General features: G+C 40.6%; 1 protein-coding gene across 6 annotated transcripts in view; it reads left to right on the top strand.

Annotated features, from left to right (window-relative positions):
- The window catches only part of LOC132536805 (zinc finger protein 383), a 68,206-nt gene that overhangs the window by 3,557 nt on the left and 38,480 nt on the right, over nt 1-26,169 (top strand). For 4 of the 6 annotated variants that reach the window (XM_060185829.1, XM_060185827.1, XM_060185828.1 and 1 more), the window contains 3 exons: nt 18,346-18,472; nt 18,809-18,907; nt 22,009-23,677. In XM_060185829.1, the coding sequence (XP_060041812.1) occupies nt 18,439-18,472; nt 18,809-18,907; nt 22,009-23,204 (1,329 nt within the window). In that variant the 5' untranslated portion in view covers nt 18,346-18,438 and the 3' untranslated portion in view covers nt 23,205-23,677. Of the gene's footprint in view, nt 1-18,345; nt 18,473-18,808; nt 18,908-19,284; nt 20,050-22,008; nt 23,678-26,169 lie in introns of those variants that run through there. The other 2 variants (XM_060185831.1, XM_060185830.1) reach the window with 2 other exon arrangements.

Here is a 26,169-nt window from a genome sequence, read left to right as displayed (position 1 = left end):
CTTAATTTTACCAGTTTTTGAATTTTATATGAATAAAATCATACTGTATCTACTCCCTTCTGCTTGACTTCTTTTGTTCAGCATTATATTTCAAATATTACATGCAGGTGCCATGTAGTAATATGAATAGGCCCTTATTATAGTTATTGTAAAAATAATTATATTTTCAGCACACACCATGAATATATATATTTTTTTGCCTCCAGGGTTATTGCTGGGGCTCAGTGCCTGCACCATGAATCCACTGCTTCTGTAGTCCATTTTTCCCCCTTTTGTTGCCCTTATTGTGGTTATTATTGTTGTTGTTGTCATTCATTGTTGGATAGGACAGAAAAATGGAGAGAGGAGGAGAAGACAGAGAGGGGGAGAGAAATATAGACACCTGCAGACCTGCTTCACCTGAAGCAACTCCCCTGCAGGTGGGGAGCTGGGAACTCGAACCGGGAGCCTTACGTAGGTCCTTGCGTTTTGCACCACCTGCACTTAACCCGCTGCGCTACCACCCAACCCCAACACCATGAATATTTTAAATTCTCTAAAATAGGAAGTTGTCAGGTAAAATCACAGTTAATATCTTGATCTACTTCCTTCTAATGAGTTTCCTATGTACATACAATGAGTTTCCATTTGTAGCTTTGTTTGCCTGAGATCCCAAAAGTCTTAGATTCAATTTCAAGCACCATCATAAGCCAGAGCTGAGCAGTGATCTGATCTCTGTGCCTCTCTCATAAAAATAAATAAGAATAGGGAGTCGGGCATTAGCGCAACAGGTTAAACGCAGGTGGCGCAAAGTGCAGGGACCTAAGGATCCCAGTTCCAGCCCCGGGCTCCCCACCTGCAGGGGAGTCGCTTCACAAGTGGTGAAGCAGGTCTGCAGGTGTCTTTCTCTCCCCTTCTCTGTCTGCCCCTTCTCTCTCCATTTCTCTCTGTCCTATCCAACAACGACAACATCAATAATAACAACAATAATAACTACAACAATGAAACATAAAGGGGAATAAATAAATAAAATAATATTAAAAAATAAATAAGAATTAAAAATATGGGGCCAGGCAGTGGCGCACCCAGTTAAGTACACATACCCCACCTGCAGGGGTATGCTTCACAAGTAGTGAAGCAGCAGGTCTACAGGTATCTTTCTCTTGCCCATCCCCCCCCTTTTTTTTTGGCCTCTAGAGTTATTGCTAGGGCTCGGTACCTGCACTTAAACAAATCCACTGCTCCTGGTGGCCATTTTTTTACATTTGCTGTTGTCATTGTTGATGCTCTTGTTATTGGATAGGGCAGAGAGACATCGAAAGAGGAGGGGAAGACAGAGAGGGGAGAGAAAGATAAGACACCTGCAGACCTGCTTCACTGTCCATGAACTGACCCCCCTGGCTGGAGGGGAACCAGGGGTCCCAAGCAGGATAATTATGCCAGTCCTTGTACTTTGCACCATGTGCGCTTAACCTGGTGTGCCACCGACTGGCCCCCTTTCTCACCTTTTCTATCTCTCCATCTCTTTGTCCTGTCAAATAAAAAAATAGGAAAAAGAAAGAAGGGAGGAAAGAAGGAAGGAAGGGAAGAGAAGGGAATGAAAAAATGGCCACACAGTATGATAGATTAGCCTTGCAGGTACTGAGCCCCAACAATAATCCTGGTGGCAATAGAATATATATATATCCACTTTATGTGACTAGGGAATTAACACAACAGGTAGAGCACAGGACTTTTACTCTTGGGAACTCAGGTTCCATCTCCAGCAACACATATACAAGAGAAATCTGACCTCTCTCTTTTTTTTTTCTTATGTGTACACATGAAATGAATAGAACAGATCTTTAAGAAGTTAAGTGGTTTTTTTTTTTGGGGGGGAGGGCATGAGATAGCTTAATGGGGTTATTCACAAAGACTTTCATTCCTAAAGCTCCAAAGTTCAATCCCCCACACCACCATAAGCCTGAGCTGAGCAGTGCTTTGGTCTCTCCCTGTATTTATTTCTCTTTTCTCACATTAAAATAGAAATATATATATATATATTCATATATATATAATCTTTATTTATATATTGAATAGAAACAGCCAGAAATCAAGAGGGGCAGGGCTGATAGAAAGGGAAAGAGACAGAGACATCTGCAGCTTTACTACTTGCAAAGCTTTCCCTGTGCAGGTGGGGACTGGGGGCTTGAACGCAGGTCCTAGCACATTGTAACATGTGTGCTCAACCAGGTGTGCCAACACCCGGCCCCTCCAAAATATATTTTTTAAAAGAACCAATGAAAAGTTAAGATTTCAGGGGCCAGGTGGTGGTGCACCTGGTTGAGCGCACACATTACAATGTGCAAGGACCCAGGTTCAAGCTACCCAGTCCCCACCTTAGGGGGAAGCTTCATTAGTGGGAAAGCAAGTCTTCAGGTGTCTCTCCCTCTCTATCCCCCCTCCCTTCTCAATTTCTGTTTCTATCCAATAATAAATAAATATTACAGTTTAAATGTTACAGTTTAGCCACATTTTCATTAGTGATTGGCATGTGTATTGTTTCAGGTTGGTGCTATTATGAATATCAGCTACCATGAACATTTGTGCATGTGCTTTGTGGTGCATATATGAATGCACTTCTCTTGGGTATGGTTCTAGAAGTGAAATTTTAGGATCATAGTTTATGTATCTAGTATTTAATATATACTGACAGTTTTTCTTAATGGTTGTTTGGGTTTACACTCCTGATGAGAATAGACTTTAAGACAAAAATATTTAAAAGATATAAAAAACAAGAGAACAGTAGGTGGCTCATTTGGCAGACACACATGTTATCATATTCAAGGATCCAGGTTCAAACCCTGGGCCACCACATAGGACTATCTACATGGGAGGAGTTTCACAAGTGGAGTGGTACTCTGGAGTCTCTCTCTCTCTCTCTCTCCCTCTCTCTGTGCCTCTGTCTCTCACTCTCAATCTATAGGAAGAAAAAAATGGCCCCAAGATTACTAGAGTTGTATAGACATGGAACCCCACCCAGCAAACTGAATGACTTTAAAAATGTTAACATATTGGTCTGGGGAAACAGCATAAGGGGTCATGCAAAAGACTTTGATGCCTGGGGCTTTAAGGTCCCAGATTCAGTCCCCTACAACACTTTAAGCCAGAGCTGAACAGTACTCTTGTCTTTCTATCTTTCTCATTAAAACTAAATAAATCAAATATTTAAAAATTACCATATCATCGCACCAAAGTAAAAGACTCTGGGGTGGGTGGGTGGGGAGAATACAGGTCCATGAAGGATAATAGAGGACCTAGTGGGGGTGTATTATTAGATGGAAAACTGGGGAATGTTATGCATGTACAAACTATTGTGTTTACTGTTGAATGTAAAACATTAATTCCCCAATAAAGAAATAAAAAAAAGAAAAAAGAAAAGAAAATTACCATATCAAGATATAGGAGCTGGGGATACAGCTCAATGATAGAGCACATTCCTCACATGTATGAAGCTCTGAATTTTATCTCCATCATATGAAAGAGCAGGGTGATGTGAAAACTGAATTTAAGGGAAATATATAAGAATATAAAGACCGGGGGTTGGGCGGTAGCACAGCGGGTTAAGCGCACATGGTGCGAAGCTCAAGGAGCGGTGTAAGGATCCAGGTTTGAGACAGGTTGGAGCCCTGGCTTCCCACCTGCGGAGGAGTCGCTTCACTGGCAGTAAAGCTGATCTGCAGGCGTCTTTTTCTCCCCCTCTGTCTTTCCGTCCTCTCTCCGTTTCTCTCTGTCCTATCCAATAACAATGGCATCAATAACAACAACAATAATAATATCCACAACAATGATAAAACAGCAAGGGCAACAAAAAGGGAAAAAAATGGGGGGGGGGGGTCGGGCGGTGGCGCAGTGGGTTAAGCGCATGTGGCGCAAAGCGCAGGGATCGGAGTAAGGATCCCGGTTTGAGCCCCCGGCTCCCCACCTGCAGGGGAATCGCTTCACAGGCGGTGAAGTAGGTCTGCAGGTGTCTATCTGTCTTGCCCTCCTCTCTCCATTTCTCTCTGTCCTATCCAACAACGAATTGCGTCAACAAGGGCAATAATAATAACCACAACGAAGCTACAACAAGGGCAACAAAAGGGGGAAAAGAAAAAAAAAAAGGCCTCCAGGAGTGGTGGATTCATGGTACAGGCACCGAGCCCAGCAATAACCCTGGAGGAGGAAAAAAAAAAAATGGGAGTGGGGCGGTAGCGCGGTTATGCACACGTGGCGCAAAGCGCAAGGACCGGCAAAAGGATCCTGGTTTGAGCCCTGGCTCCCCACCTGCAGGGGAGTCGAAGCACATTTGCAGGTGTCAATCTTTCTCTCTCTCTCTGTCTTCCCCCCCCTCCATTTCTCTCTGTCCTATCCAACAACAATGACATTGATAACTACAACAAGAAAACAACAAGGGCAACAAAAGGGAATAAATATTAAAATTTTTTTTAAGAAGGGGAAAAAATAGTCTCCAGGAGCAATGGATTCATGGTACAGGCACCGAGCCCCCGTAATAATCCTGGAGGCAAATAAATAAATAAATAAATAAAATAAAGAACAATATAGAAAATAAGAATATTGACCCTAAATTAGTGGTTACCAGAAAGGAAGGAGGAGATGGGTAAATTGAATAAAATGGGTAAATTGTGTGATAAAGACTCAGATTGAATTTGTAGTAATGAACTGAATTTAGTAGACAGATACTAACTTATAATGATATATCCCTGAAACTTATATAATGTTGTGGTGTAATATTACAAAATAAAAAATTATTCAGTAATAAAAATATAGAAAAAAATCAAAATGAAAATTTAAAAGAAAAACTCACCAGTTTAATGGTCTGGGAATTCTAGTGCCCCTGTTTGGCTACTGATGGCACAGTCTCCTTGGCTGACTTAATAAGCAAATTTTTTCAGTCTCCAAAATTTTTCTCACTCTTTGGCAGTTTACTGGAAACAAGAAATCAGCAAGTAATCATGTAATTAAATTGAGTAGCATATCAACATTAACATATTGTGGGTTTACAGACAAATTTTGCTTTTTTTTAAATGATAAACAAGACAGAGGAAATTTTACATCATTATGGGTGCCTTCTTCCTCAGGAAAAGGACTGTGTGCATGGAAAGTACCTGCGAATACTCAATGCTGGTTCCATCTATAGCGCTAGAACATTCTAGCAGTGCCTCTATGACATCATAAAGCTGATAGCTTTCCCTCTAACTCTATTAATTTAAACATTAGAAGATACAAAAATAGGAGAATCAGAATATAGATTCTTTCCCCTCACCCCTAGTTTTCACTAGATAGGACATAGAGAAATTGAGAGAGGACAGGGAGATAGAAGGAAAGAAAGACACCTGTAGACCTTCTTTTCCACTCGTGAAGAGGATTCTCTGTAGGTGAGGAGCAGGAACTCAAAATTCGGTCCTTGTGCTTGGTAATAATATATGCATTTAACCAGGTATGCCATCACCCACCCCCTCTTTTTTTTTTTAATTACTTTATTGTGGGATTAATGATCGACAGATGACCATAAAATACAGTTGTTTATACATGCATAACATTTTCCAGTTTTACACATAACAGTTCAATCCCCACTAGGTCCTCCTTGCCATCATGATCCAGGACCTGAACAACCCCTCCCACCCCACCCACCCTAGAGTCTTTTACTTTGGTGCAATATACCAACTCCAGTCCAAATTCTGTTTAGTGTTTTCCATTCTGATTTTGTTTTCCAGCTTCTGTCTCTGAGTGAGATCATCCCATATTCATCCTTTTGTTTCTGACTTACCTCACTTAATATAGATTCTTTTTTAGTGCAGTATGGGGATTGAACTCAGAGCCTTGTAGGTGCACAGGACTACTGAATGACCTCCTGTCCAGTTTTCATTATTTTTTGAGAGAGAGAGAGACATAGAGAAAGGAGAAACGTAACACAGCTCCACCATTCATAGTGCTCCCATGTAGTGCTGGTGCTGGACCCCAGAAAGGTGTACACTGTACTAGGTGAACTTCTCCCAATACCAGGTAGTATTTTTACAAGATAAGCACTTAATCCTTTGAGTAAGTTTACTCTGAATTAAAACAATTTGAGTGGTTCAGATGAAAAACTGAAAAGTCTCAACAGAATCAGAATGAGCATCAGACTCTTCTTTACTGATGGGCCTAAACCCTTTAGAGGTCTCCTCCCCCACTTCATCCTCCTGGCCCAAACCAGGCATATAGGTGCTGACTCCCCTCTCATTTTACTCAAATTGTGCTTCTTACTCTCAATTTCTTTTCCAGGGTAAATGAGAATGACTTTGGGAAAGTGATGCACCATCATGGAAACTGCATTAGAAAAGCATTCTAGGATTGAGCACACTTGTTATAATGCACAAGGACCCAAGTTCAAGCCCCTGGTCCCCACCTGCAGGGGAAAGCTATGCAAGTGGTGAAGCAGTGCTGCAGGTGTCTCTCTGTCTCTCTTCCTCTCTACCCTCACTTCACTCTCGATTTCTATCTCTATCCAATAAATAAAGATAAAAAATAATAATAATTTTAAAAAGAAGAAGAATTCTAGGGTCTGTCATTGGCACACTCAGCTGAGCACATATGCAAAGATCTAGATTCAAGCCCCCAGCCCCCACTTGTTGGGGGGAAGTTTTGTGACCAGTAAAGCAGTGCTGCAGGTCTGTCTGTCTGTCTGTCTGTCTATGTATCTATCTATCTGTCTCAATTTCTATCTCCCCTTCCTCTCTCAGATTCTCTGTCCTATCGAATAACCCTTTAAAAATGTTTATTAAAAATTTTTTGAAAAGCATTCTAAAGAATCAAGGCCTAGTGTCAATAAGTCATAAGAAAAATGTAAGACCACAGTGAGATACTGCTTCACTCCTAGTCAGGTGGCTAAGATAAAAAACAAACAAACAATAAAAACCAACCAACAGACAATAACTGGTGTTGATGGGGTTTGGTAGAAATTGCTGTCATAAAATGATTCAGTCACTTATATAGTGCAGTTTACTATGACCCATCAGTTCCAATTCTAAATATACACTTATCTTCACACCCAAATTTGTACATAGAGGTATTATCCACAGTTGCCAAAAAGTAAGTCTAGGGAGTTGGGCAGTAGCACAGTGGGCTAAGCGCCTGTGGCGCGAAGCGCCAAGGCCCCATGGAAGGATCCTGGTCCAAGCACCCAGCTCCCCACCTGCAGGCAGTGAAGCAGATTTGCAGGTGTCTATCTTTCTCTCCCCACTCTGTCTTCTCCTCCTCTCTCCATTTCTCCCTGCCCTGTCCAATGACAGCAACAACAACAATAATAATAATAACCACAACAATGATAAAACAAGTTTTTTTTCTTTTTTCTTTTTTCTTTTCCTCCAGGGTTATTGCTGGGCTCGGTGCCTGCACCATGAATCCACCGCTCCTGGAGGCCATTTTTCCCCCTTTTTGTTGCCCTAGTTGTTGCAGCCTCGTTGCGGTTATTATTGCCATTGTTGACGTTGCTTTGTTGTTGGATAGGACAGAGAGAAATGGAGAGAGGAGGGGAAGAGAAAGACACCTGCAGACCTGCTTCACCGCCTGTGAAGAGACTCCCCTGCAAGTGGGGAGCTGGGGGCTGGAACCGGGATCCTTACTCCGGTCCCTGCGCTTTGCGCCACGTGCGCTTAACCCACTGCGCCACCGCCGGACTCCCCTTTTTTTTTAATTTTTAAAAATTTTTATTTATTTTCCCTTTTGTTGCCCTTGTTTTTCATTGTTGTAGTAGTTATTATTATTGTTATTGATGTTGTCGTTGTTGGATAGGACAGAGAGAAATGGAGAGAGCAGGGGGAGACATAGAAGTGGGAAGGAAGAAAGACACCTGCAGACCTGCTTCACTGCTTGTGAAGCGACTCCCCTGCAGGTGGGGAGCCAGGGCTCTAACCGGGATCTTTATGATGGTCCTTGTGTTTTGTGGCACGTGAGCTTAACCCGCTGCACTACCGCCCGACTCCCAGTTTTTTTGAACATATATTTTATTTAATGAGTTAGAGAAACAGAGAAAGATACAGTGAGAGCCCAGAGCACTGTTCAGCTCTGGTTTATGGTGGTACTGGGGACTGAACCTTGGAGCCTTAAACATGAAAGTTTTTTGCATAACCTCTGTGCTTCCTCCCCAGCTATCTAAAATGTTTTTTAAAATCTAAGACCTTGGAAGTGCTGCTGTGGATAAAGCTTGGGGTTTTTTTTTCTTGGTCTCCAGAGTTGAGAAACATTAAGTCCCATACTCAGTGAATAAAATTATGTATCTTTTAAAAAAGCGGATATGGTCAAGATTGTGATAATTTATCTGATTTACAAGTGCAGAAATATCTAGTTGATATTAACTGCTACTCATTCTCTTACTCCTGTTCATGGTTTTCTTTCCTTTTTAAGTGTTCCTGGGAATCTGGCGGTAGCGCAGTGGGTTAAGTGCATTTGGCGCAAAGCGCAAGAACCAGCATAAGGATCCCGGTTCGAGCCCCCAGCTCCCCACCTGTAGGGGAGTCGCTTCACAAGCGGTGAAGCAGGTCTGCAGGTGTCTGTCTTTCTCTCCTCCTCTCTGTCTTCCCCTCCTCTCTCCATTTCTCTCTGTCCTATACAACAACGAATGACATCAACAACAACAATAATAACTAGAACAAGGCTACAACAACAAGGACAACAAAGGGGGGGGGATAGCCTCCAGGGCCAGTGGATTCATGGTACAGGCACTGAGCCCCAGCAATAACCCTGGAGGCAAAAAAAAGTTCCTTTTTTAAAAATTTTTTTTATCTTTACTTATTGGATAGAGACAGCCAGAAATCAAGAGGGAAGGGGAGAAATAGAGAAAGACAAAGAGACACCTGCAACACCGGTTGACTACTCGCAAAGCTTTGAAAAATGTTCTTGATGTCTCCCCTTTCTTTGTAATTTGAAGTAGAAATTTTCTACTTCTTTGACCACTTGAAATCTAATAGTATATGTCTTATAATGTATTTAATTAAACTTGTTTTTTCTAATATAATAGAAATGTAAGTTTAATAACTCTTTCTTGCTATTAAAGTTTCTTTTCTCTTTTTTTTTTTTTTGCCTCCAGGGTTATTGCTAGGGCTCGGTGCCGAATCTGCTGCTCCTGGAGGCCATTTTCCCCATTTTGTTGCCCTTGTTGTTGTCGTTAGTGTTATTGTTGCCATTGCTGTTGTTGTTATTGGATAGGACAGAGAGAATGATAGGACCATAGAAAAAATGGGCAAATTGTAGTCCAGGTGTTAGCACAGTGGATAAAACATTGGGCTCTCAAGCATAAAGTCCAAATTTCAGTTCCTAGAAGCACATGTACCAGAGTGAGGTCTGGTTCTTTCTCTCAAACAGTTTTTCTCAATAAATAATTGAAATGCTAAAAAGAAAAAAGGACAAGTATATATAAATATAGTTATAGAAATAATAGTCAACCTATATTTGTGACCTTGGGAAAACTATTGCAATTACCATCTCTACCCCAGAGTGGTTTTCTTTTGGTGCAATACACCAAATACAATCCAAATTCTATTTTTTTCACTTGGCAATTAATTTTTAAATAAGTATGATACATATGAAAAAAAGCTTTTAATCTTCCTAAGGGAAACAAATATTGATCGAATGAATGGAAAGAATTTTTGTTTCCCAGCTGATCTACTTTTATTTGGAAAAGCAAATTATAATATCAGGAAAGTTTTGAAATATAAATATTTACTTATGATGGAAGAGTGCGAGAGATATCTTCGCCCACCCTGTCCAACGCTTGACGTCTCGTCACCCAATCTGGTCCCCTACGCCTACACTGAACTTCTCTGTTCCAGTCTCTTGGAAACAGAGTTGGCAGTCAGCTGAGGTAAAGAACAAACACCTCATCACAGACCCCTGCAAGCGTCAACCCGGCTTTGACCTAGCACGTTATGATTGGGCCCTCCTCAATCGCTATCGAACAGGCCATGGCCGGTGCGCCGCTATGTTCCATCGCTGGGGAGCCAGAGACGACCCGAACTGCCCCTGCGGCTACAGACAGACTATGACCCACATAGTCAACGACTGCCACCTCTCCAGATTCAAAGGAGGTCTCGAAACTTTACATCAGGCTCAACCTGACGCTGTTGACTGGCTACGGAAGAAGGGCAAACGCTAGAAGAAGAAGAAGTGCGAGAGAGGAGAGAACCAGAACATCGTTCTGGCAAATGCTATGCCAGGGATCAACCTCAGGACCTCATGCTTAAGAGGCCTAGTATTATCCTTTTAATTCTTTTGAATACATTACCCATGACCCACTTTGCTGTAGCAAACCCCTGTGGGTTGTGGGGTTGAGAATGAAGTAGGGTCTATTCCATATGCCTATTAAAATTATAGTGTAAGACCAAAGGAAACTAAGGTAACTTAACCTAGGGTTGTTTGGCCAGCATAATTTAGGGCATTTTGGTATAGCTTCCCTGGTACTGCCTTCAGAATACTCTCCTTTTTATTATTTATTTATTTATAAGGAAAACAGTCCCAAGGAGTACTGACCTTCTCTTGCAAAACTAAAAGCCATGGCCCAACTGAGTTGATATTTTTTCTTGTCTTCCTGACAGAAAAAAAAAAAAAAATTGAAAGAGCATGTAAGCCTTTGCTTTTATTCTTGACTTTTTTTTTTTTAATTTATGAAAGAGAGCTGGAGTTTCATTCCAAGGACTGAACTGGAGACCCTATGCTTGAGAGTCCAGTGCTTTATACACACATCATCTCCTGGGACACTAGTTTAACATCTCTAAAGGTGCCACTTCAGGATTCAGGTTTCCATTTCTTCTCATTCTATCGATTTAATCTGGGAGCCCCTTTTCTTTTGACTCAACATTCAAATTTTCATTTAGTAATTAATTTATTTTAATGACCCTCTACCTGGGGCTATAGTGGTCAAGTTTCTCTCTTAAAGAAAACAGGAATAGATTTGAAGAATGAACTTCCCTATTTGGATAGTGATTTGATGAGGTAGAGAGGCATGAATTTCTTATCTGGAAGTAAACATAATAAAGATTATCTCTATGTATTAGTATTCACTGTTAATATAAGATAGGAGTTAGTGTTGATAGCTCCAAATGTTAGATTGATGCAAGATCTGTATTTTTTTTTTTGCTTTTCCCCCCTTTTGTTGCCCTTGTTTTATTGTTGTTGTTGTTATTGATGTCATCGTTGTTGGATAGGACAGAGAGAAATGGAGAGAGGAGGGGAAGATAGAGAGGGGGAGAGAAAGATAGTCACCTACAGAACTGCTTCACCGCCTGTGAAGCGAATCCACTGGGGAGATGGTGGCTTGAACGGGGGATCCTTATGCCGGCCCTTGCGCTTAACCCGCTGCGCTACCGCCCGACCCTCATTTTTTTTTAAGATTTATATATGAATTAATGGGAGATAGAACCAGAGCATCATTCTGGCTTATACCAGGGATAAGATTTAGGACCTCACACTTGATGGTTCAGTCCTTTATTCGCTATGCCGTCTCCCATGCCACTGCTTTTTTGTTTGCGTGCTTGCTTGTTTTATTGCCAGTGGGGTTATTGCCTGCGTGGTTTTATTGCCCACGCCTGCAGGATTCTTCTGCTGTGTGTGGATTTTTTTTTTTTTTGATAGAGAGTGAGAGGCAAAGGAAAGACACAGAAGCATAACTCCACCTTTCATGAAGTATCCCTGTGCAGGTGCTCCGTGATGGTCTTTGAGCATGGGAACAGGTGCATTTTACTAGGTAAACCTTCTCTCCTTGGTCCTGCCAAGATCTGGTTTGTAACACTTGGCGGATTTAGCAGTTGGAGACTTGTGGGAATACATTCCACTTTGACACTGAAATCTCCACTCAGGCTTACTCGAAGTGACTTAAATAAGAACATATATTCTTAGACTTAAGTTTATTCTAAGAAAGGCTGGTGTGGCAAACACCATTCTGTCTGAGGGAGACAGAAAAAGTGCAACCCCTAACAAAGAACAGTCTCTTTTTTTTCTTTTTTTTTTTTTTTTTTTTGCCTCCAGGGTTATTGCTGGGGCTTGGTGCCTGCACTACAAATTCACTGCTCCTGGAGGCCATTTTCCCCCTTTTTTGTTGTTGTTGTTGTTGCACTTGTTGTAATTGTTATTGTTATTGTTGACATAGCTGCTGCTGTTGTTGGATAGAAGAGAGAAATGGAGAGATGGGGAAGACAAAGAGGAGAAAGGATAGACACCTGCAGACCTGCTTCACTGCTTGCAAAGCTATCCCTGCAGGTGGGGGGCCGGGGCCTCCAACCGGGATCCTTACGATGCCAGACTTTGCACTTTGCGCTATGTACGTTTAATCTGCTGCGCTACTGCCCAGCCCCCAGAACAGTCTATCTTTTTATAGGTTTGTAACAAAGAAACTCCACAGAAAGCTAACATCAGCAGGAAGCATCAAGGGTACATCTGGAAAGGAGTTCCAGGTCACAGGAAAAATGTAGATTACATAGGGTAAATATCAATGGCAGGTACATCAGTTATCTCAGGACAAGTCCAATATTTTTATTAGTTTACTAGCTAATCCCATATGGTATTGAGGTAGGTGATGATCTGAAGGTTAGCAGGTCACATAGTTTTTTCCATCAGTTCTTGAGTAATCACTGTGGCAATGAGGAGGGCTTTGGCCTTTCCTAACACCTACTGACCTCTGGGAAGCCATGGAGTTGTCAAGCCTTACAGGGTGGTTAATTAAACCACAGTTTGTGCAAGTCTAAAACATGCATAAATCCAGAATATCAAAATGTATATATTGTATTAGATGATCCCCAACAGTGACTGATATGAGCAGATCTTTGCAACTCTTATTTACAATCCAACTTGAGGTTGGACAAAAATAGGACTTCTGCACAAATCATGTATTTTAAAAAAGAAAAAATTGTGATGAAGGCATCACAATTCCTGACTTCAGTTTATATTACAGAGTTAAAACAGTGTGGTAGTGGAACAAAAATGGATATAGGGACCAGTGGAACCTGATACAGAGCCCAGAATTCAACCCATACATATAAAGGCACATTATATATAATAAAGAGGCCAGAAGTGTCCAGTTGGGGAAAAAAAATCTTTTTAACAAATGACACTGGGTGAATTGGACAACCATTTAACAGAAAAATGGGGGTGGGGGTGAGGACACAGACCTTTGGAGATAGGAGTGGAGAAAAAAATAACAATAAATAATAATAACATAATCCCCCTCCCCAGAAGAGAAAGAGAGGGAGAGAGACCTGCAGACCTATTTCACCACTTGTGAAGCATCCCCGCTACAAATGAGGAGCAGGGCCACTTGACAAAAAAAAAAAAAATTAAAAACAGCAATATACCTAAACATTTTTATATAATTAAAGTACCTCATAAGCTCTAGAGCACTTCTGTGATTTGCCATTATAAGAACAACTTTCCACTAAAAACTAGTTTTCTGATATCAAATTTATTTATTTACTTATTTATTGGAGAGAGACAGAGAAATCTAGAGGTATGGAAGAGATACAAGAGAGACAACTGCAGCACTGTAGGTAGGAGTCAGGAGCTTAAACTCAGCTACTTATGCACTGTAACATAAGCACTCAACTGAGTGTACCAGCCCCACAAATTTCTATTGATGTTGAATTGTAGTGTGCAAATATCTTTTCCCATTTACTGGGTTTCCTGTTTATCCTTATAGAATTTTCTTTTGATGTATAAAAGTTTTTAATTTAAGGAATCATGCGGTAGTGTAGCAGGCCAAGCGCACGTGACGCAAAGCGCAAGGGCCAGCATAAGTATCAGGGTTTGAGACTCCAGCTCCCCACCTACAGCAGGGGAGTTACTTCCCAAGTGGTGAAGCAGGTCTGCAGGTGTCTTTCTCTCCCTGTCTCAGTCTTCCCCACCTCTCTCCATTTCTCTCTGTCCTAACCAACAACAAAGACATCAATAACAACAACAATAACTACAACAATTTCAAAAAAAGGAAACAAGGGGATGAGTAAATAAATAATTTTTTTTTTTTTGCCTCCAGGGTTATTGTTGGGGCCTGCACTACGAATCCACTGCTCCTGGAGGCCATTTTTCCCATTTTGTTGTCCTTGTTACCATTGTTGTTGTCATTATTATTATTGTTATCATTGCTAGTTTTTTTTTTTCAGATAGGACAGAGAGAAGTCAAGAGAGGAGGGGAGACAGAGTGGGGAAGAGAAAGACACCTACAGACCTGCTTCACCACTTGGGAAGCAACCCCTGCAGGTGGGGAGCTGTACCTCGAACCGGGATCCTTAGCCTGTCCTTGCGATTCGTGCCATAAGCACTTAACCCTCTGCGCTACCAACTGACCCCCAAATAAGTTTTTTTTTTTAAGTTTCTAACTTGATATAGTCCCATTCATTTTTGTTTTTGTTTCCCTTGCCCACGGGGTGACTCTCTAAAAATGTTTTTAATTTTAAGGTCCTAAGATGTTTCACCAGTGTATTCTTTTATGTATTTTATAAATATCTGTCCCGAACCTTCAACGTGGGTCCTTCACCGTGCGGGACCTTCAACGTGGGAGAACCTAGGAGAGGGAGTGAGGACAAGGACAAGAGACGCAAGAGAAATGAGACAAGACAGGATTCTGATCAAGTCTGTTTATTAGCACAAAGGGTGCTGTTTTTAAGGCTGGGGCAAGGGGGAAGTTGGCAGTTGGGGACAGTTGGTTGACGTGGCATGTTGTCATGGTGATCAGCCATTATCTGGAAAATTATCTGGAAAGTCCCAGGTGGTTCATAGGGAAGTGGGCGGGTCACCTGACTTAAGAGAAACAGTACGGTGGTGAGAAACAGAAACTTTTCTTTGTCAAGGCTCTAAGGAGTTGGGAAACAGAAACTTATCTTTTAAGCAAGGCCCTCTGTGACCATTGGCTATGTGGCCATGCCAATAGCAACCTTGAGGGCACATGTGGCTCCCCACAGATATCTATATCTATCTTTCATCCATTTTAAGTTAATTTTGGTGTTTCATTTTTCTGTATGTGGTTATAGATTGCTTTTCTTTTTCTTTTTAATATTTATTTATTACCTTTTGTTGCCCTTAGTGTTGTAGTTATTATTGTTGTCATTGTTGTTGGATAGGACAGAGAGAAATGGAGAGTGGAGGGGAAGACAGAGGGGGGAGAGAAAGATAGACACTTGCAGACCTGTTTCACTGCCTGTGAAGCGACTCCCCTGCAGGTGGAGAGCCGGAGGCTGGAACCGGGATCCTTATGCCGGTCCTTGCACTTTGCACCATGTGTACTTACCCCTCTGCGCTACCGCCCGACTCCCTCTTTTTCTTTTTTTTTTTTTATCACTTCTTTTTCCTCAGGAGAGCCTTTGCTATTTTTTTTTTATATATATAATTCCATACAAATTTTCGGATAACTTGTTCAATTTCCTTTAACTGTGTCACTGGAATTTTAATAGGAATTGCATTTAATAAATTTCTTTTGACAGGATTGCCATTTTAATAATATGTACTCTTCCAATCCATGAACAGGGGGTGTTCTTCCATTTATGTGTGTGTGTGTCATCCTCTCTTTTTTTTTAATATTTATTTTATTTATTTATTCCCTTTTGTTGCCCTTGTTGTTTTATTGTTGTAGTTATTATTGTTGTTGTCGTTGTTGGATAGGACAGAGAGAAATGGAGAGAGGAGGGGAAGACAGAGAGGAGGAGAGAAAGATAGACACCTGCAGACCTGCTTCACTGTCTGTGAAGCGACTCCCCTGCAGGTGGGGAGCCGGGGTTTGAACCGGGATCCTTATGCTGGTCCTTGTGCTTTGCGCCACCTGTGCTTAACCCGCTGCGCTACAGCCCGACTCCCCCTCTCTTTCTTTTAACAATGTCTTAGAGCCCCAACGATAACCCTGATGGCAAAAAAAAAAAGTTTTTGTCAAATTTTACATATCAAAAATTAAGAATTATTACAAGTAAGGCTCTGGCCCACCACTTAATCATATGCACTAAAGACAGATGTCCTGTTAGCCAATTCCAACAGAATTATTCATGTTTTATATTAATATCCACATGTTACAATCTCTTGATTAATCAGTTCTTAGACATTTTCTAGTTATTCCTCTGCAAAGTTTTTTATTTAGTTTTTGTTATATCATATACTCTACATTTCCTTAGGCAGGATTACATCCAATTATGTTTAAATCAGTGCAAAATATGTGATTGGTACCTTGTAAATAGTCTGTTGTCATTATTTAAAATAGTTCATTTAGGAAAATTCCAGACATAGAAAATTAAGAGTAATTGGGCTGGGGAGACAACATAATGGTTATGCAAAAAAGACTCGATCTGGTTCAACCCCCAGTGAACCAGAGGTAAACAGTGCTTTGATACCTCCTTCCCTCCTTCTTTCCACCTCTCTCATAAAAAATAAATTATTTAATAAAAAAGAAAAGTAGAGTAATCTTATAAACTACTGTCTATTTACCATTCAGCTTCAATAAATAGCAATTCAAAGTCTGTCTTGTTTCAGCTATATCAATAATTGTTCCTTTCATGCTCATAACCCTTCCCTTACTTCCAGACATAGGGTTAGTTTGAGGCAAATACAAATGAATATGGATACTTAAAATTAAGGCTTTCTGGGGCCAGGTGGTGGTGCACCTGGTTAATCGCTCACAATACAGTGCACAGGGATCCAGATTCAAGCCCCTGGTCCCTACCTGCAGGGGGAAAGCTTCACAAGTGGTGAAGCAGGGCTTCAAGTGTCTGTCTGTCTGTCTCTCTCCATTTCTATCTTCCCTTCCCCTCTCAATTTCTCTCTGTCTCTATTCAATAATAAATAAAAATATTTTTAAAAGTAAGGTTTTATTTTACTTTTAAGATTTATTTGTTTAATAAGAGAAAGGCAGAGCATCACTCTAACATACACAGTGCTAGAGATCAAACTTAAGATCTCACACATGCAAGCCCTGCAGTCTACTGCTGAGCCACCTCCCTGGCTGCCACAAAAGTTATTTTAGTGGGTCGGGCAGTAGCGCAGCAGGTTAAGCGCACGGGGCATGAAGTGCAAGGACTGGTATAAGGATCCCAGTTCGAGCCCTGGCTCCCCACCTGCAGGGGAGTCGCTTCACAAGCAGTAAGGCAGGTCTGCAGGTATCTGTCTTTATCTCCCCCTCTTTGTCTCCCCTCCTCTCTCAATTTCTCTCTGTCCTATCCAACAACAACATCAGTGGCAAAAATAACAATAAGGACAACAACAAGGGCAACAAAATGAGAAGAAATGGCCTCCAGGAGCAGTGGATTCGTAGTGCAGACACTGAGCCCCAGCAATAACCCTGGAGGAAAGAAAAATGTTATTTTAACAAAAAAAAACAGTTATGCTGTTACATCAAAAAAAATAATCACTATTATCACTATCCATTTATAGGTAGTACACTACAATTAGCAGGTCTAACTATGTTGGTACATTGTCAATCTCTTTTCTGTCTGTATAGTTTGTTGTTGGACTGGGGGAATGAACAGAAGCAGCACACCAGATTTGTATGCCTGAGGGTTCAGAGGCTGCAAGTTCTGTCCCTAACACCACCATATGTCACCACTGAAAACTGCTTTGGTCTCATTCTCTCTTATTCATTAAGTTAAATAAATCTAAAAATTAAGCCAGAGCAGCTTGAGAGGTGGCACAGTGGTAGAACTTTGGGCTTGCAAGCATGAGGTGCGGAGTTTGATCTCCAGCACTGCAGCTGAAGTAATGCTCTGATTCTCTCTATTCTTCTCTTTCTACAGCTCATAAAATATTTTTTAGTATTTTATTATTATCTTTATTTATTGGATAGAGACAGAAATCGAAGAGTGAAGGGGGTGATAGCGAGAAATCTGCAGCCCTGCTTCACCAATCACAAAGCTTTCCCACAGCAGGTGGGGACCGGGGGCTCGAACCCAGGTCCTTGCACATTGTTACCTGTGCGCTCAACCAGGTGCACCACCTTAAAATAATTATTTTAAGAAAGGAGAAGAAACTTGATTTGCTTGCCTACTGTTTAAATTTTGTTGATTACATTTCTGTGGTGTCATTTTATTGCTGCCTGGATTTTTTTTTTTTTTACTGCTGCCTGTTCTTTTTTTTAATATGCTACTGTTCAAGCACAAGGATTCATATTCCTTCTGGATTAGTCATTACTTCTTTTCAGTGAACAGTCAGGAAGCTGCTATTGTTAAATATAAAATAAATTCATTAGTCCTGCATTTATTTCTGTAGTTTAAAGATACTGGTTTTCAGTGGCCTATTCAATAACTAGTGTACATTTACTTTATTCACAGTAAAAGCAAATTAGTCTCTAAAGTATCCTTTTTGTACAAATAATACATATGCTTATTTTTTTAGGGATCAGTGGTATTCAGTGATGTGGCCATAGACTTCTCTCAGGAAGAGTGGGAATGCCTGGACTCAACTCAGAGGAATTTATACAGAGATGTGATGCTGGAGAATTACAGCAATCTGGTGTCAATGGGTAAGAGCATTTAATGATAACTGAGAGTATTAAATGGTAATAGTAATTTAGAATACTCCTCTGGTGTGCCTGCTTTGTTTAACATGGAATTTCTCAATGACTTTTTAAATTGCCATCTGAATTTTAACCTCCTATTCCCAAGTAAATACTTTGAACAGGAGTGAAAAGAAACAGTTGGAAATGGGAAGCTCCAAATGGCCATTACAGAAGCTTCATCTTCATCCTTCTTTGACTATTTCCATAGTAGCTTGTTTTCTTTGATCCTGAAGGTACCGAGTCTTTTACTAGATCTGATTAATTCACAGTATAACCTTGTTCCATATCTTTTCTTGTTAGCAGGATTTTATATTCCTAAACCTCAAGTTATCTCTTTACTGGAACAAGGGAAGGAGCCCTGGATGACTGGCAGAGAGCTGACAAGAGGCCTGTGTTCAGGTAATTGAGAAATGATTGGACAGAAGTGGGGTGTTATAGGGGAGTAACTCAGTTAATTAGTGAAGAAACTTCACCTTTAAGATGTTTTATTTAGGGAGTCGGGCTGTAGTACAGCGGGCTAAGCGCAGGTGGCGCAAAGCACAAAGACCAGCATAAGGATCCCGGTTCGAACCCCGGCTCCCCAGCTGCAGGGGAGTCGCTTTACAGGCGGTGAAGCAGGTCTGCAAGTGTCTATCTTTCTCTCCTCCTCTCTGTCTTCCCCTCCCTCTCTCCATTTCTCTCTGTCCTATCCAACAACAACAATAACAATAATAACTACAACAATAAAACAACAAGGGCAACAAAAGGGAAAAAATAAATGTAAAAAAAAAAGTATTTTAAAAAAAGATGTTTTATTTAGAGAGTCGGGCAGTAGTGCAGCGAGTTAAGCACATATGGCACACATGGCACAAGGACCAGTGTAAGGATCTGGTTCGAACCCCTGGCTCTCCACCTACAGGGGAGTCACTTCACAAGCGGTGAAGCAGGACTGCAGGTGTCTATCTTTCTCTCCCCCTCTCTGTCTTCCCCTCCTCTCTCCATTCTCTGTCCTGTCCAACAACAACGACATCAATAACAACAATAATAATAACCACAACAACAATTTTAAAAAAGAGCTTAAAAGAAAAAGATGTTTTATTTAAAACTCCCATCAAAACTATAGCCTATGCTTTAAAAATAAATCCTTTTACCCTGAGTTTACAAATGACCTTTTTTATTCCCTTTCTCACTTGCTATTCTTTCTGCTATTCTTTGTCATTCCACTTAATTTGCAGTAGAATGTGCACTTTGCATTCCCCCTAAAGAAAACTCTCTTACACATATTTTAGCTTCAGTTCTTCTCTAGCTAGATTTAGAAAATTTAGCAGAAAGTTAGCAGCTAAATAGTTTAAATAATCCATACTACATAGGCATTGGATCTTGGAAATTATGGCAGTAACCAACTATAGAAGAAATTTTAGGGGAAAAAAAAAAAATCTTTGCCTATATTAAGTAGGAAGAAGGTCAGAGAAGAAGGACTTGGTAATGTATGTGCTTAACCAGATGTTCCATCTCTTGGCCTAAGGAAGGACTTGGGATGAAGAAAGAGAACCATTTGACCTGTGAGTTTGTGCACTGATAGAGCTTTAGACTTGTAGTCATGAGGCTTTGAGCCTTGTCTCTAATACCACATAGTTCAGTGTACTTTTCTGACCATTCCCCGGGGCTCTTTCAATATTGAAAATAATTTTTTTTTTCTAAGTGAACAGAACCAGAAAAGAGTTTACTACATACTGTTATCTACTATGTCTTGACCTACATGCTGGGATTATAGTATTGAACAAAACATTTAAAGTTGGTGAGTGAAATATCTCACTTGGATATTATCTCACTGCTTTGCCATATGCAAGACCCAAAATTGAGCCTGACCCCCCCCCCCCCCCCCGCAATACACTGAAGGAAGTTTTAATACTGTGGTTTTTCACACCGTAACTAGCTCTCTGTATCTTAAAAAAAAAAAAAAAACAGACACAGATACACACATTTAGAGCACTACATGACTATATTTCTGGAGCTATATTTTAAATAAATAAAGGGAGGTTAGTGAAGCTTCTTCAGTGAGTTGATATTTTAGTCCGGATCTGAAAGAGGTGAAGAAACAAAGTAATATAAATATCTGATAGAAGAGATTTAGGCAGAGGGGATAGGAAGAAAAAAAGTTTTTGAGTTTAGGAGCTTGTGCTCCTACTAATTTTCTGAAACAAAGAGCAAAGAGAGAATTGTATAAGAGGTCATCAGCAGAGTAACAAGACATATGTATTTGAGTTCTGGGTGCAGCTGGGATGGACAGATGATTTTGGCTCTTCTGGAACTTCTATTAAAAATTCTTTATACCCTGGGAGGTCTCACAGTGAGTGTGGCACTGGACTTGTAATATGAAGTCCTTCTTTTGAACCCTGACATCTGATGTGCCAGAGTGATACTTTAGCTCTCTTTCTCTCTGTGTCTTTCTCCCTTGTGTTAACTTAAATACATATGTGTGTATCACTTACTTTGAGGTACTTAATTTTGGGTTCCTTTGGATAGAATTTAGAAAGTCCCTGAGCTTGTATGAAATGAAAGCATATATCTTTACATTTAGTGATCTCTATTGGAAATTTAATATTTCTTCCTGTTATGGTATATACAACAAACTGCAAAAGTTCCTGTGACTTGACATGAGTGGAAACTACAAATATTTGCATCTATTTTACTGTTATTAGAGACATATTAAAGTATCATTTCCTTATCACTTTCAGAATCACTATAGCACTAGGCTAACCTCTAGGTCTTGTTATTTGATGTGCAGATAAAGATACGATGGTAAGGGGGCTGGTCATTGATGCACCTGGTAGAAGGCAAACATTACCATGTACAAGGGCCCCAGGTTCGGACCCCTGGCCCCCACCTGCAGGGTGGAAGCTTCACAAGCAGTGAAGCAATGTTGCAAGTATCTCTCTTTCACTCTCCCTCTCGTCTTCCCCTCCACTCTCAATTTCTGTCTGTCCTGTCAAATTAAGGAAAGAAAACAAGCAAACAAAACAAGGAAAAAATGACTTCTGGGAGTAGTAGCTTCTTTGTACAGGCATAAAGCCCCATCACTAACCTTGGCAATGAAAAAAATAATTTAGAAGAATAAATAAGAAACAATCACTGCAGGCATATGGAAAAAAACACTTTATGAAGGCCCTTCTAGAATGATAAAGTTTGGTGTCTTTGAAGAACTGGAAGCTAATGTTGATGGACCCAAAAAAACAAGTGTGAGTTGATATTGGAGGGACAGACCCTATCTTTTCAGTCTTTGCCAGTTTAGATTTTGAGCAGCAGGACAACTGAATGGATTAAATTGTTTAGACCTTGATGGGGAGATTGGATTAGGAGATTTCTTCAGTGATCTGAGCTAGAGATTATTCTGATGTGGAAAGACCATTGACAATGGAGATAGAAGAGGAAATGTCTTAAAAACAATTTGTTGTTTCCAAACTGTATACTTTATGTAAATTCACACTTAGAAGTAAGCTCTTCTCATTTTAATTTTTCAGATCTGGAATCAATGTGTGAAACCAAGCTATTATCTCTAAAGAAGGAACTTTATGAAATAGAATCATGCCAGAGGGATATAATGGGATTTTCAAAGCATGGCATTGAGTACTCCAATTTCAAAGATGTTTTGGAATATAGAGGCCACTTTGAAAGACCACTGGGATATCAAAATGGGCAGTTTGGCCAAGAAATTTTCACTAGTGAATACATGCCCACATTTATTCAACAGACATATTTTACTCTGCATCAAATAATTAATAGTGAAGATAAACCCTATGAATGTAAGAAGTGTGGAAAGGTCTTTAGCCAGAATTCACAATTTATTCAGCATCAGAGAATTCATGTAGGTGAAAAGTCTTATGAATGTAAAGAATGTGGAAAATTTTTTAGTTGTGGCTCACATGTTACTCGACATCAGAAAATTCATACTGGTGAAAAACCCTTTGAATGTAAGGAATGTGGAAAGACCTTCAGTTGTAGCTCTTACCTTTCTCAACATCAAAGAATTCACACTGGTAAGAAACCTTATGAATGTAAAGAATGTGGGAAGGCCTTTAGTTACTGCTCAAATCTTATTGACCACCAGAGAATCCACACAGGTGAAAAGCCTTATGAATGTAAAGTATGTGGGAAAGCTTTTACTAAGAGCTCACAACTTTTTCAACATGTGAGAATTCATACAGGTGAGAAACCCTATGAATGTAAGGAGTGTGGCAAAGCTTTCACTCAGAGCTCAAAACTTGTTCAGCATCAGAGAACTCATACTGGTGAGAAACCCTATGAATGCAAAGATTGTGGCAAAGCTTTTAGTAGTGGCTCAGCACTTACTAATCATCAAAGAATCCACACAGGTGAGAAACCCTACGATTGTAAGGAATGTGGGAAAGCTTTCACACAAAGCTCACAACTTCGTCAACATCAGAGAATTCATGCTGGTGAGAAACCCTTTGAATGTCTCAAATGTGGGAAGGCTTTTACTCAAAACTCACAACTTTTTCAACATCAAAGAATTCATACAGATGAAAAGCCATATGAATGTAATGAATGTGGAAAGGCCTTTAATAAATGCTCAAACCTTACAAGACATCAAAGAATTCACAGTGGGGAGAAGCCCTACAATTGTAAAGAATGCGGGAAGGCCTTCACTAGTGGCTCTGATCTCATTCATCATCAGGAAATTCATACTGATGAATGATTAAATTTCTGTCACTATTCTAATACTTTTAAACAAAAAATTGATAGCTACCTTAAACTACTTTTTGTTTTTATTTTGTACTATATTTCTTTACATCCAAATGCATTTTACTCTACAGATTTATATTAAGTCAACATTTCCTACTTCACCAACAAATCTTTTACAGATGGTAGTTACTTAATAATCCTTTCCATCTGTTTTGTTCTACAGAACTTCCTGTTGATACATTGTATTCTTGTTTATATTTCCTTGTATTTCAGAGTTTTCTTTTTAAGATATATATAGTATATATGTTGTATATGTGTGTATATATATGGTATAACTACATTGTTTAAATTGTATGATCTTTAATATCTTTGAAGTTTTAGTAGAATAATAGCTTCATTTTTGAAGCCAATATTTTTGTTTTCTTATAAAAATCAGAAATTGAAATGCCAAGATTTGTTGTAACCATTTAATTATAAATGTTTGCTCTCAAATTGTTAGAACAATTCCTACCAAGTTGTATTATTATTATTGTCATTAGTATTATTTTCTTTTTTGTTTGTTTTTATTCTATACCTTTATTGAGGAGGGTGTGTTGGGCAGGCAGCAAAGTGCTGCTCCAAGCTTCATGGGCTCCCCCCCACCTCAGCTTTGTCCATGTGGCTCCCAGGGGGTAGCAGGGATGGATGCTGAGGCTTCACTTACTGGGGCCTGTGTACTAAGTGCTGACCCACGACTTGGGACCAGGACTTACATCTTTCCGTGTGGGAGCATTAGCAAGCCTCCTCAGAGAGGTTATCTCTTGAATAGCTACCCTGAGCTTCAATAGGTGTAGCTGGTTCTTTATGTGAAGTCTGTGTCCAGACAAGGCTGCCAGGGTGGTTCCATCAATTGATTTGGCTTGGCATATGACCACATACCTTGCTGGCATCTTCATACAAAGCTGGGGACAGGAAAGGGATTGAGACAGTTCCGAAGTGTTTGTGGGCCATGGGGAGATTCCCAGACGTCACATCCCAGCCCGGAAGGAGAGGGTGGCAAACCTTCAACCAGATGAGTACTATGTCTGCATCCCATCTTGAGAAAGGCAAGCACTCTCTCCAGGTCTGCTCGAGGATCTCCAGCCTTTGTTTGCAGGGTGGTATGAGCCTCTTTCATTTCCTGAATGGCTTTTTTAATGTCAGCCAGAGAATAGACACTAGTGGGCTGTATCTTCCTCCTCCTAACAGTATTTTTCAAGGAAGTCTCATGCTCTGGCACCAGGTACTCCAGATGGTTCATAAGTATCTTGATGTTCTTGAGCTGAATCTCAAGGAGCGCTATCTCCTCCTCCTGCTCTGAGTGGAGCTCCTTGTAAGCATTGAGTTGTTTGTTCAGGGCCTCATTTTCCTGAATTCTGAAGGACTTTGGGGTTGCTGTGTTTCCTTGCCGACCAGCTCTCTCTGGAAGATAGAACTGGGCCTCGCTGGGGGTGCAGAAGGAAGTAGATGAGAAAGAGCATTGGAAAGCATCTAGCTAAGGAGTCAGCATGATGTAACCATCATCTGGTAGACTTTCCTACCAGAGGCTCAGAGGTCTCAGGTTCCATCCCCCTGTACCACTTGTGAGCCAGAGCTGAGCAGTGCTCTGGTAAAATAAATAAAATAGAAAAAATAAGTTACTGAGATTCGGGGTTGAGCAATTTGTAGCATCAATCAACTGGCTGGTTACTCTTGACGCGTGGTCGGGGTTATTCGCCTTGCCTTTAGTGATGTCAGTGCTGATGGCCTGGGCCATTTTCTCTTCAACTCTATAGATGTGCCTATTTATATAGTCTCAGCTGATCTGTCCTGCATTTTTTAAGTGTCTGTGACCTGAACTGTGTACCTGAACTGTGGGGAGGAGCTTGTGACCCGAGTGTCCTGTTTCTTTTAGACACAATTGACATGAACTAGTTTCCCCCTTTTCAAAAAAGATGTTTTAGCTCGGCTGCTAATTGTTGTTGCTCAGTCTTGGGACTGACTTTGGATGCCGGTGGTGAGCTTGAAGGGGTGTCGTGCTAACAATTTCTGTGTCCTGTGTCCTCTTATTATTTATTTATTTTAAGAAAGGAGACATTAACAAAACCATAGAACAAGAGGGGTACAATTCCGCAAAATTCCCATAACCCAATCTCCATATCCCATCCCCCTCGCTGATAGCCTTCCCATTCTCTATCTCTCTGGGAGTATGGATACAGGGTCGTTGTGGGTTGCAGAGGGTGGAAGGTCTGGCTTCTGTAATTGCATGGGCGTTGACTGGTCGGTCCTTACTCCCAGTCTGCCTCTTTCTTTCCTCTAGTAGGGTGGGGCTCTGAGGAAGTGGAACTCCAGTACACACTGATGGGGTCGTATGTCCAGGGAAGTCTGGTCAGCATCTTGCTGCATCCAGACATACAAAGCCAAATTGTTGAACAATCATGGACCTAAAGACTGGAATAGTGCAGATCCAGTGTTGGGGGGTATTCCCTGCATGCTCTTGTGTACTTTTGCTTTCAGGTATATATTTTTCCCCTAGTTTATGGGCACGGGTGAACCTATGCTCTATCTCAGGGGATCTGGACTATATCTAGGTTTGGGGACTTATCGGGGAGTGGAACACCTGGAATGGAATTAGAGAATACTATGAAAGGAAAGGTCTCACCCGAGTGATGAAGCTGAAGGGTTGTCATTCCACACCTGAAGTCTCTGGTCACAGTCTGAAGTAAAGCATGCTGGGGTTGCATGTTGATTAGGTTGCGATCCGCGGATGCAATATTATTTGATTTGAATTGAGAGCAGCATGCAAAAAAAGTGGGCCCCACCTTAAGGTTCCAGGACTGGGGAGAAATATAGGCTCTATAGTAGAAATGTGAGGTTCCTGTTGTGTTAGGGTTCAAGAAGACAATGGATAGTTATTGTTATCATCACATTATTTGGTGATAGGTTAATTTTGGAAAGTCCCTTTGATAGGATTTGGGGTA

The sequence above is a fragment of the Erinaceus europaeus genome, chromosome 2 (genome assembly GCF_950295315.1).
Source record: "Erinaceus europaeus chromosome 2, mEriEur2.1, whole genome shotgun sequence".
NCBI classification, from domain to species: domain Eukaryota; kingdom Metazoa; phylum Chordata; class Mammalia; order Eulipotyphla; family Erinaceidae; genus Erinaceus; species Erinaceus europaeus.
The sequence above is the reverse complement of the archived record's forward strand: the minus strand, read 5'-3'. Positions and strand labels throughout refer to the sequence as shown.